Source organism: Cebus imitator, unplaced genomic scaffold (genome assembly GCF_001604975.1).
Source record: "Cebus imitator isolate Cc_AM_T3 unplaced genomic scaffold, Cebus_imitator-1.0 Scaffold579, whole genome shotgun sequence".
NCBI classification, from domain to species: domain Eukaryota; kingdom Metazoa; phylum Chordata; class Mammalia; order Primates; family Cebidae; genus Cebus; species Cebus imitator.
In genome coordinates, this window is record NW_016107894.1 from 270,174 (window position 1) to 282,549 (window position 12,376).

The 12,376-nt window shown below is 38.6% G+C and overlaps 1 protein-coding gene across 7 annotated transcripts in view; it reads right to left on the bottom strand.

The window, feature by feature from the left end:
* The window catches only part of TMEM87A (transmembrane protein 87A), a 57,291-nt gene that overhangs the window by 34,901 nt on the left and 10,014 nt on the right, over positions 1 to 12,376 (bottom strand). For all 7 annotated transcript variants that reach the window (XM_037734165.1, XM_017516296.2, XM_037734167.1 and 4 more), the window contains 3 exons: positions 11,720 to 11,833; positions 8,873 to 8,926; positions 8,640 to 8,684 (listed from right to left, as the gene is read on the bottom strand). In XM_037734165.1, the coding sequence (XP_037590093.1) occupies positions 8,640 to 8,684; positions 8,873 to 8,926; positions 11,720 to 11,833 (213 nt within the window). The remainder of the gene's footprint in view (positions 1 to 8,639; positions 8,685 to 8,872; positions 8,927 to 11,719; positions 11,834 to 12,376) is intronic.

Sequence of the window (12,376 nt, forward strand, 5' to 3'; positions counted from 1 at the left end):
CTCCATGGAGTTGTCTATTATGGTAATTTCATATAAATGCACCCGGCTTCTCTCACTTAACATAATGTTTTCAGAGTTCATCTATATTGCTGTATGTATAAGTACTTCATTTTTATAGATGAACGATATTCCATTTTATGGACATACAACATTTTACTTTTTCATTCCTGCTTGTAATTTGAGATTTGTGAGCTTCTCAAGCTTTCTGAAATTCATGCTTCCATTATATATGGGAAGTTTCTGGGCATTATTCCTTTAAATCAAGTATTCTTTCCATACCTTTCTCTCTCTCTTCTCCCTCTGATGAATTACTTTATGTGGATGTTGATATACTTGAGGGTGTCCCATAGGTCTCTTCAGGCTCATCTTAATTCTTTTTATCATTTCTATCTCTATGGTCTCCTGGTTTCCTTTAGGTTCTTCACCCATGCTTTTTTTTTTTTTTTTAAATTTTTAGCTCTTTGAGTATATTCAAGACACTTCATTTAATATCTTTGGTCTGGTAAGTCTCATGTTGAGGCTTCCTCAGAAGCATTTTTTTTAATCCTGTAAATATGCCATACTTTCTTGTTTCTGTGCATGCCTTGTAATTTTTCACTGAAAACTGAATGTTATAAAGTGGCAATTCTGGCAACCAGAGTCTGCCCCCTCCTTGGGGTTTGTTAGCTGCTAATAATCATATGGATTATGGCTCTTTTGCTTAGCGACTTTTGTAAACCATTTTTGAAAAGTCTGTATTCTTTGACCTGTGTGGCTACTGGAATCTATCTTCCTTCAGTGGTCAGCTAGTGTTTTGACAAAGATTTCTTGAACACCAAGAGCCAAAGTCAAAAAAGAACAGAGTATTCTCCTAGTCCTTGCACCCTGAGGCAATCCTTCAATACTTAACTGGGCCAATTAAAGCCCTTCCTTAGTCTTCACTTTCTGCTTATACAGAGCCCAAGGTCAGCCAGAATGAAAGCTTAGGGTCATCTCTGATCACATGCCCAGTCCTGAGAATGTATACGGCTGTCTTCATACTTCAATATACACAGGAGCTTTAAAAATCCTGTTCTCTCACAAATCTCCTTTCTGGACCTTTTCCTTCTCATGCTTGACAATCTCTCTACTGCTTATCCCCACTGTTATCCCCTTCCCTATGCAGAAAATACTTTTGCCTTCAAATGCTTTTGGGAAACACAACCCAGCAAGCCACTCCAGCCCCTGGAACACTAAGTTGGGCAAAATGAAGGCAGAGGAACATGCACAGGTCCTTCAGGCAGTCTCCAGACAGATGAAAACACACAACAGCAAGTCTTTAAGAAAAAGGTCTATATTAGTTCCTCTGGCACTAGCAACCTGCACCATGACCACAGGTTGCCATCCTCCTACTTCTGAACTGGGAAAGGGGGAATGGTAAACAAGTTAAAACATCACAGCACTTTCTTAATGTAATATAGTGCTTCCTCCTTTGTTGAACTTTTTCCTTAAGTTTTGCGTAGATTTCAAAGTTCTGTGAAAGTTGAATGTGACCGTTTTTGTCAGCTTACTAGTTGCTTTTGTGGAGGTATGGAGACCTGGACTTCACTACTCCACAATTCTTAGTAATATCATTCCTATTACCTCCATTTTATTATGTAAGAAACAGACAAAATAATATTTCCCTGGGTCAAGGGAAATATTAAGTTGTGAAATTGGGATTTCAAAATATAGAACATCTGACCCCAGGGCCTGGGCTCTTAACTATCATCTCAACTATTAATTATTTCCTTCCCCATAACAGAACTATTTTTTTTCCTTTTTGTCCCTCCTTTTCACGGTCTACTGTTAGCCTGTGAACAGAATTATTTTTAAAGCACTGTCTTCATGGTATCATCTCAAAATTGTTAAGTCCCCTTCAACAGAACTTTTTAACCCATGAGTAAGATAGCTACAAGTCACAATCCATTAACTGATGCTCTCAGAGAGACAGACTACAAGAGTAGTTTTGTTCCAAATACATTCTATTTTTGTTTAAGCACTGCATTGTCAAAATTGCAATGGTTACAAAATTAAACATACTCTTACCATACAATCTAGCAATAGTGCTCCTTGATAGTTACCCAAGAGAATTGAAAACTTATGTCCACATAGAAGCCTGGACATAAATGTTTACAACAGCTTTATTTACAACTGCTATAACCTGAAAGCAATCAAGACATTTTTCAATAGATGAATGGATAAACTGTGATATATCCAAACAATGGAATATGATTCAGCACTAAAAAGAAATGAACTATTAAGCCACCAGAAGACATAGAGGAACCTTAAATGCATACTACTAAGTGAAAGAAGCCAATCTGAACAGGTGACATTGTTTTTAATTTTTTTTTTATTTTTATTTCCTTTTTCCTTTTTCTTTTTACTTCTAGTAACACGATTGTGATTATATAGGCCACATATTTTTACAATTCCAAATTAGATGACATTCTGGAAAAGGCAAAACTATGAAGACAGTAAAAAAGATCAGTGATTGCCAGGAGTTTAGGGGGAAGCAAGAGATGAAAAGGCAGAGCCCAGAGGTCTTTTAGGCACTAAAACTATCCTGTATGATACTATAAAGGTGAAGATGTCTTTATACATTTATCAAAATTCATATAATGCCCAACACAGAGTGAACCTTAATGTAAGCTACAGACTGGCTGATAATGCCATGTCAATGTGGTTCATCAGTTGTAACACTACACCACAGTGGTGCAGTATGTTGATAATTGGGGGGCTAAGTGTACAGGTATAGAGGGGGCATGCTGAAACAGAGTCTTGCTCTATTGCTTAGGCTGGAGTAGAGTGGCATGATCATGGCTTACTGCAGCCTTGATCTCCTGGGCTCAAGTGATCCTCCCAATTCAGCCTCCCCTGTAGCTATGACCATAGGCATGCACAACCACACTAGGTAACTTGGGTAACTTTTGTTTTTTGCTTTTTTTTTTTTTTGAAACAAGTTTCACTCTTCTTGCCCAGACTGGAGTGCAATGGCACGATCTCAGCTCACCACAACTTCCACTGCCTGGGTTCAAGCCATTCTCCTGCCTCAGCCTCCCAAGTAGCTGGGATTTACAGGCATGCGCCACCACACCTGGGTAATTTTGTATTTTTGGTAGAGATGGGGTTTCTCCATGTTGGTCAGGCTAGTCTCAAACTCTCAACTTTGGGTGACCTGCCCACCTCGGCCTCCCCATGTGCTGGGATTACAGGTATGAGCCACTGTACCCAGCCAACTTTTGGTTTTCGTAGACATAGGGTCTCAACATGTATTCCAGGCTGCTCTTGAACTCCTGGGTTGAAGTGATCCTAACACACTGGCCTCCCAAAGTGCTGGAATTATACGTACAAGCCACTGTACTGGCCGGCCTCTCTGAACTTTTTACTCAATTTTGTTGTGAATATAAAATTGCTCTTAAAAATAAAGTCTATTAAGTTTTTTAAATTATAATTATAAATGTATCGCATTACTGCCTAAATCCAAAAAACTGAGTCAATCAAAATATTATTCTCTTTTATCAATCTTTCCTTTGGAGAAGGGACATGCAGAGGTCCTTTCTTCCATAAACATATGTTTTTGTTTTTGTTTTGAGTCTTGCCCAGGCTGGAGTGCAGTGGCACAATTTTGGCTCAATGTAATCTCTGCCTCAATTCTCCCGCCTCAGCCTCCTGAGTACCTGGGATTACACACATGCGCCACCATGCCCAGCTAAGAGAGACAGAGAGAAAGAGAGAGAGTGTGTATGTGTGTCTGTGTGCGTGTGTGTGTATTTTTAGTACTGCTACGATCACAGGTATGAGCCATCACACCCAGCCTATAAAATGTTTAATCAGAGCTTTAATGAAATAGGATGGAGGTACTGAGTTTGTGAGTATCCTCTTTTTTTTTTGGAGACAGAATCTCGCTTTGTTACCCAGGCTGGAGTGCAGTGGTGCAATCATGTCTCACTGCAACCTCTGCCTTTTGGACTCAAGCGATTCTTGGGCCTCAGGCACTCAAGCAGATGGGATTACAGATGTACACCACCACACCAAGCTAGTTTTTGTACTTTTTATAAAGAAAGGGATTTGCCATGTTGACCAGGCTGGTCTCAAACCATGGCCTCAAGTGATCCAGCCACCATGGGCTGAAAAAGTGCCAAGATTACTGCTGCACCTAGTCTGTGAATATCTTTAAATGAAATTATAAGATATTTGCCCTAGACCCAGTTTTCAGGAAGAAATATCAAAAGATAGATAATTATTTTATTTCTTTTCATGGTATTTTGACTAAGTATTCCTAAATATTACTTGTGGTATTCAATAGGATCACCTTTCAGCCAGGTTTAATCACTGGAACAAGACTTAAGCCTTGAGTAAAACTCAAAGTATGCTGTGCACAGAAGACAACTGAAGAAAGTGCAACAGCCAATATGCAAATAAATCAATGTTCACATTCATAATTTTTTAATTGTTGTTTTTTGAGACAAGGTATGGCTCTATCGCCCAGGCTGGAGTGAAGTGGTGTGATCGTGGCTCACTGCAATCTTTGCCTTCCAGGCTCAAGCCATCCTCCCACCTCAGTCCCCTAAGTAGCTGGGACTACAGGCGTGCACCACTGTCTGGATAATTTTTCTATTTTTTGTAGTGATGAGGTTTCACCATATTACCCAGGCTGGTCTCAAACTCGTGAGCTCAAGCAATCTACATGCTATAGCCTCCCAAAGTGCTGGAGTTACAGCATGAGCCACAGAACCCAGGTTAACAATAATTTTTTAAATACAATTTACAACAAATTATTGCTTAACTGGACAAACTGCATAAAATCTATTTTAAATGATGACAGCCATTGTTTTTGTGAGGAAAGATGGAAACTCACTGCTATGGCTTGGATATTTGTCCTCCCAGATTTCATGCTGAAATTTGATCCCCAATGTTGGAGGTGGGGTCTAGAAAGAGGTGTTTGGGTCATGGGAACCAATCCCTAATGAATACCTTGGTGCCACTGCCCTTTAGGTAATGAGTGAGTTCTCCCTCTACTGGTTCCTGTGATTATTAAAAAAGGGCCTGCTACCTCCCCTCCTCCTCCTCCCTCTCTTGCCATGTGATCTGCACACACAGGCTCCCCTTCTCCTTCCACCATGAGTGGAACTAGCCTGAAGCCCTCACGAGAAGCAGATGCTGGCACCATGCTTCTTGTATAGCCCACAGAACAGTGAACCAAATAAACCTCTTTTCTTTATAAATTACCCAGCTCTAGGTATCCTTCTGCAGCAACACAAATGAACTAAGACACTCACTCTCACTTTCTTGGGGCCATAAATTGCTACGAAAAAGAACTTTTAAACTGTGCATACATGTGGATCTAGCAATTCTACCTTCAGGAAGTTAGCCTAAAGATTATAAATGTACACAGAGATATAACTAGACATTATGAACATGACTTTATCCATAATAGTGAAAATCTGGGAACAACCCAACATTCATCAATTGGGAGTTAATTATTAAAATCATAACAAAATGGAACACTAAGCAGCCCTGAAAAAGTGCAGTAGTGTTCAATGTATCAATTCGGTAGTAAAAAGAAAATATTATACAGTGGTATATAATACGATCGTATTTTGGTTACTATGAATGTGCTCTGTGTAATCACAACAAACTGTTAAAACTATTAGAAAATAAAATTATAAAGGATTTTTAAGTTACAGAATTAAAAACTTATCCCAATATGCAATTATTCTGAGATCAGAAAATAAAGATTTAAAAGCAATGTAGCTACAAGAATAGTAATCACAACATTGCATAGAATTCCAAGATAATGAAATTCATAAATGTCCAAGAATAGAGAATTGAACAAATTGCAATGTATTCATACAATAAGGCACTCTACAAGCATTTAAGCAACGATGCAATACAACATTTACCAAACTGAAGAGATGTCCATGTTATATTGCTAAGCTACAAAAAATGTTATATAATATATACTGTAAGATTCCCTTTTTAAAATAAATATCAACATGCCAGTATACAAAAGACTAGGAAGATAAACATATCACTGCATGGTATTACAGATTACTATTTTCTTCTTTTTATTTATGCATATCTTCTCTATTTTGACAGTGAATATATACCTATTAGTAAAAGAAAAGAATATCTCTTTTTTTTTTTTTTTTTTTTTGAGATAGAGTCTCACTGGTCGCAAAGGCTGGAGTGTAGTGGCACAATCTCAGCTCACTGCAACCTCCGCCTCCCAGGTTCAAGTGACTGTGCTGCCTCAGGCTCCCGAGTAGCTGGTATTACAGGTGTCCGCCACCACAACCAACTGATTTTTGTATTTTTTAGTAGAGACAAAGTTTCACCACATTGGCCAGGCTGGTCTCAAACTCCCAACCTCAAGTCCGCCTATCTTGACCTCTCAAAGTGCTTGCATTATAGGCATGAGCCACTACACCCAGTCCTAATGCCTATCTTTTGTTTAAAAAAATTTAACAAAGATTGTCATGCCTAACCTACTTTTAGTTAAAATTCTATACAAATAAAACTGGTGTTTGGGTAGTGGGAACACTTTCAGAACAGTAGAATAAGAAAGTCTGAAAATCTACTCATCCATAAAAGCAACAAAAACACTGGCAAAAACTATGAAAATCAACTTTTGGAACTTTGGAAATTAACTAAAATTCTTTCAACAATCCAAGAAGTGTTTCTTCAAGAAAGGCAAACGAATCTAGGAAACAAAAGCAAGCTTGAGATGTCTGTGTTCACCCTAATCCCATCCCTCTCTCCCAAGTTCCTTAAAACCAAAGTCCCTGAAACTATTAACGGCTGTGAAAAACAACAGCTTAGTAGCCACTGAGCAAGGAGGTGGGTCCAGACTGCAGTACAGTAGTGTGATCTTGGCTCAATGCAGCCTCCAGCTCCTAGGTTCAAGTCATTCTCTGCTTCAGCCTCCCAAGTAGCTCGAATTATAGGCATGCACCACCATGACTGGCTAAGTTTTATATTTTTAGTAGAGACGTGGTTTCACCATGTTGGCCAGGCTGGTCTCAAACTCCTGGCCTCAAGTGATCTGCCCGCCTAGGCCTCCCAAAGGACAAAATACATTTGGAGGTCCATAAAAGACTAATTACCTGAGCTGTCTGGCAAATTGCTGAAATGCTCCATTTTCAGGGCCTGTCTTTATCTGACCTGACTCAGAGATCACCCAGTATCAACAACCCTGTATTCAAAGGATTTCTCAAAAACATTGAACAGCAATCCTTCAAGATCACAGCTACCTGAGGTGACATTACCAACTAGGGCTATTAAGAGGCTGATTGGAAACTTAAAAAAAAACATAGAATGAGATGTCCATAGGGACTTTGGAAAGCTCCAAAATATTCCTGGAAATCTAGAAAGCCGTATGTGCAGGACTGAGCCATGCTCAAGTCCAGGAGAAATCTGAGAAGGCTCTAATCGCTCGCTGGCTGATTTTAAGGCTTCGTGGAAGCAGGAAGCAATAGTCAAGACAGACTGGAAACTGTGAAAGATGCCAGAAACAAGGCAATGGGCCATGTATTATATAATTCCACTTATATAAAATGTCCAGAAAAAGCAAATACAGAGAGACAGAAAATAGATTACTGATTGTCAGAGGTTGGGGGCAGGAGAAATGGGGAGTGACTGATAATGAGTATAGGGTTATATTTGGGGATGATTAAGAATCCTGGGACTAGATAGCAACTGGTAGTTGCACAACTTAAGACTACTAAAACCCACTAAATTACATGCTTTAAAAAAGTAACTTTTAGGCTGGGCACAGTGGCTTATGCCTATAATCCTAGGACTTTGGGAGGCTGAAGTGAGGTGATTACTTGACCCCAGGAGTTCTATGCCAGCCTGGGCAACATGGTGAGACCCAATCGCTACAAAAAGTTTTTAAAAATTAGGCAGGCATGGCGGTATGCGTCTGTGGTCCCAGCTACTTGGGAGTTTTGAGCCCAGGAAGTCAAGTCTGCAGAGAGCCATGTTCACACCACTGTTCTCCAGCATAGGTAAGAGTGAGACCTTGCCTTAAAAAACATAATGAAATAACTTTTGTAATATGTATATTATACCTAAATAAAGTCATAAAATTAAAATCTTTAATCTGCTTTGTAAAAACCATAATCCAACATGGATGGATAACTATCATCTTTCCTCTAAATTTTTTATTGGCAATGTTTTGAGGAATTAGTCATTATGAATTTGAAAATGTAATAAGTATCCATACAATGTATATTTATGAAAACGTAAGGAATATTTATAGCTTTAGATCGTATTTCAATTTTCTAAGCTCTCTTTCAATTACATTTTATCACAGATAATTTTAGATGAAGTTTAAAGGTTCTTATTTTTAATAAGTTTTTCCTGTTTACAAATATTTATGGGCGGACAATTATAAAAGCAATACAGGTGTACAGCAGAAGATACAGAAATAGAGAAAACACAAAGAAAAAACTAAAAATCGCTCATATCATATCACCATCCAGAGACCCAACTGTTTTTAACATTTTGGTCTAAAGCTTCCAGACTTAACTTTCTTTTCAAATGTTAGCATAGTATAGAAGAACAATTTAAAAATACATGAATATAAGAAAACTAAAATATGTGTTCAATGCCTCAAATCCCCAAATGTTACTTACAGTTTTATCTCCAATAAAGGTAAGGTTTGTTCCATTCTCCTTAGCCTTTAAACAATTAAAAAAAAAAATTAATTCAGAACTTCTAGTTTTTAGCTGCCCAAGTTTCTGTAGTGGCTGCCTGAGCCTGCTCCCCAGGTACAGCACTCCCTCCCTGGAGATGCAGCAAGCAAGGGTGGCTCCTGCACCGCCAAAGTTTTATTGTACTCTCAGAAATATATAACGAAAACAATTACCTCCTGTTTTTCTCCTAAAAGAGGCAGTCGATGCATAAAATCTCCAGAAAAGCTCTATAAAAGAAACACAAAACTAAAAAAATTAAAGGTGTGTAAATACTACAAGAATAGTGTAGCTCAAAATACAAAGAAATGGTTTATTTATTTATTTTTATTTTTATTTTTTTTTTGAGACGGAGTTTCACTCATGTTACCCAGGCTGGAGTGCAATGGCACAATCTCGGCTCACCGCAACCTCCGCCTCCTGGGTTCAGGCAATTCTCCTGCCTCAGCCTCCTGAGTAGCTGGGATTACAGGCACACACCACCATGCCCAGCTAATTTTTTTTTTTGTATTTTTAGTAGAGACGGGGTTTCACCATGTTGACCAGGATGGTCTCGATCTCTTGACCTCGTGATCCACCCGCCTCAGCCTCTCAAAGTGCTGGGATTACAGGCTTGAGCCACCGCGCCCGGCCAAGAAATGGTTTAAACAAAACACTATACCCTAAGTAGTAAATATAAAAACATAGCATCGGTAGACAAAACATTTCCAATTAACCGCAAACAAGTGAATAAAACCCTGCTGGGAACTAGAAAATAGTATCAAACCCAAATGGCCATTCAGTTTTTCTATGAAAATAATAAACATTTAAGAATGACAAAGCCTTAGATATAGGAAGTATGCTTAGGATAGAAGAATCTTAGATCATTTCCCCTCATTCTACAGATGAGTAAAATGTGACTCAGAACTACAAAGTTTTATACAAAGAAATAGGATTTACACTTAAGACTCTTGACGCTTAGGCCTGCTGTCCCTTCTACCACACTACATTTCATGTCTGTAATAAACTACACTAATTATTTTTCTTACCAGTTATCAGTAGATGAGGCATTCTCCTTCCTAATAAGATTGTGTAATTCAACACTGTTACATTAGACTGGAGGAGAGGAAATCTTACCAACAAGCCAGACCCTGGAAAAATTATAGCACTTCTCAAAGTAGCGAGCCTCAGGCAACTAGATTTAACAGGTAGCTTTCCATAATCAAATCCAACAAAGACCAATCAATCTTCCTAATCTAAGGTATAAATTTGGAAAACCAACAGAAAACATACATACTACAGAACATCACATTGGTTCTAGCTTTCTCTTTCTACCACTCTGTCACCATTTTAAAGCTATTTTCTTTTCCCTCCAAGACCATAAAACCTAAGTTATATTAAGAGCTGAACTCTTCCTTCAATTACTGATTACTTCATCTGCTTATCCATTACCAATTTTTTTTGACACTGAATTTCACTCTTGTCTCCCAGGCTGGAATGAAGTGGCATGATCTCAGCTCACTACAACCTCCACCTCCTGGGTTCAAGTGATTCTCATACCTCAGCCTCCTGAGTAGCTGGGGTTATAGGTACCTGCCACCATGCGCGGCTAATTTTTTAATATTTTTTGTAGAGACGCGGTTTCACTATGTTGGCCAGGCTGGTCTCGAACTCCTGACCTCAGGTGATCCACCCGCCTTGGCCTCCCAAAGTGCTGGGAGGCAGAGGTTGTAGTGAGGCAAGATCGTTCCATTGCACTCCAGCCTGGGCAACAAGAGCGAAACTCCATCTCAAAAAAAAAAAAAGGAAGGACAAGTAAAGATGATAACTACTATAACTATTTTCAACACATATAAAATATTTCTATCAAAAAATTGGTATTAGATTACTATTTCTAAGACAACAGAATTTCATATCAGAATCTCCACTTACCTGAGGTAAGCATGAAAAATATAATTATTCACATCTTCCTCTTTCCACAAAATTAAGGTATGAAATTGAACCCTAAGACAGTGATGATACATATCCTTCTGATTTCAGATCTATGGCAGTAAAATGTAAAAATCCTGATTTTTCTGGGAACATATTAATTAGATGAGGTGACCAGAGAATTAAAAATGTGAGGTTTTAAATGTCCATCAACAGATAAATGGAAACACAATATGTGGAGATACATACAACAGAGTATCATTCAGCCTTAAAAAGGAATGAAATTCTGATAATGCTACAACATGGGTGAACCTTAAAAACATTATGCTAAGTCAAAGAAGTTACACAAAAAAGAACAAAAGTTGTATGATTCTACTTATGTGAGGTATCTAGAATAGTCATATTCACAGAAAGTAGAAGAGTGGTTCCTATGGACTTGGGGTTGGAGAATGGGGAATTATTATTTAATAGATATGAAGTCTGAGTTTGGGATGATGAAAGTACTAGAGATGGGGCTCGGCCTTTAGGCTCACGCCTATAATCTCAGCACTTTGGGAGGCCAAAGTGGGTGGATCACTCGAGGTCAGGAGTTCAACACCAGCCTGACCAACGTGGTGAAAACACAAAAGGAATTAGTCAGGCATAATGGTGTGCACCTGTAGCCCCAGCCACTTGGGAGGCTGAGGCGGGAGAATTGCTTGGACCCAAGAGGTGGAGGTTACAATGAGCTGAGATAAGGCCACTGCACTCCAGCCTGAAGAACAGAGCAAGACTCCACCTGATGGGAGGGGGGGGAAGTACTGGAGATGGGTTGATGGCTGCACAGCAATATACTTAATGCCACGGTATTACACACTTTAAAATGGTAAATTTTATATAGTGTATATTTTACCACAATAAAAAAAACCTGGGGGTTTGCTTTTTACACACAAAGGAAAGTACAACCTCTCTTTGATGAGATGAATATAAGTGGCTGACTACGTACCTATCAGAAGACGCTTCTAATTACTTCTACCAAAAGAAATACTTGAGGAGTGGGAAGTGGATATAGACAAAAATATAGACATTCCACTTTTCACTTACTCTACTTTCCTCCAACCACTTTTAAAGATTACCTGTGTTTTAAAGAGTTCACTGCAGTTCTGGAACAATTTTGATGATGTTTGATATTTCCCAGACAAGCCTCTTTTTTCCTTAAGTTTTTCCAAATATGACTCTACTTCTTCTGCCTGGAAAAAGAGATGACACAGAGCAGTTAATTCACCTTTCAGAAATAAGATACTAAGAGCACAACAAATAGATCACCTATAGTACAAATACAATTTTGAGTTTGCTATTTCAAAAATGATCAGCATCAGATAAACGCTCTACATAAAAGTATGTAAGAATCTAACATTATTAGACTCGTGTATAATTCTAGTCTTTGGCTCACAAGACAGTTCTACTAAAAATTCTGAGGAGACTGGGAAACTGCCAGTGTCTAGAGGATTTTGTCACATTAAACATATTTAAGAGTTTACCTGACTAAATTACCAACATCAACAAAAAGATATTCATGCTCATAAGCTAAGATAGAACACAAAGCTGTCGTAATAGGACAATATTTTAAAAAGTACAAACAGGGCCAGGCGTGGTGGCTCATGCCTGTAATCCCAGCACTTTGGGAGGCAAAGGCGGGAGGATCACAAGGTCAAGAGATCGAGACCATCCTGGCCAACATGGTGAAGCCCCATCTCTACTAAAAAATATAAAAATTAGCTGGGCATGGTGGC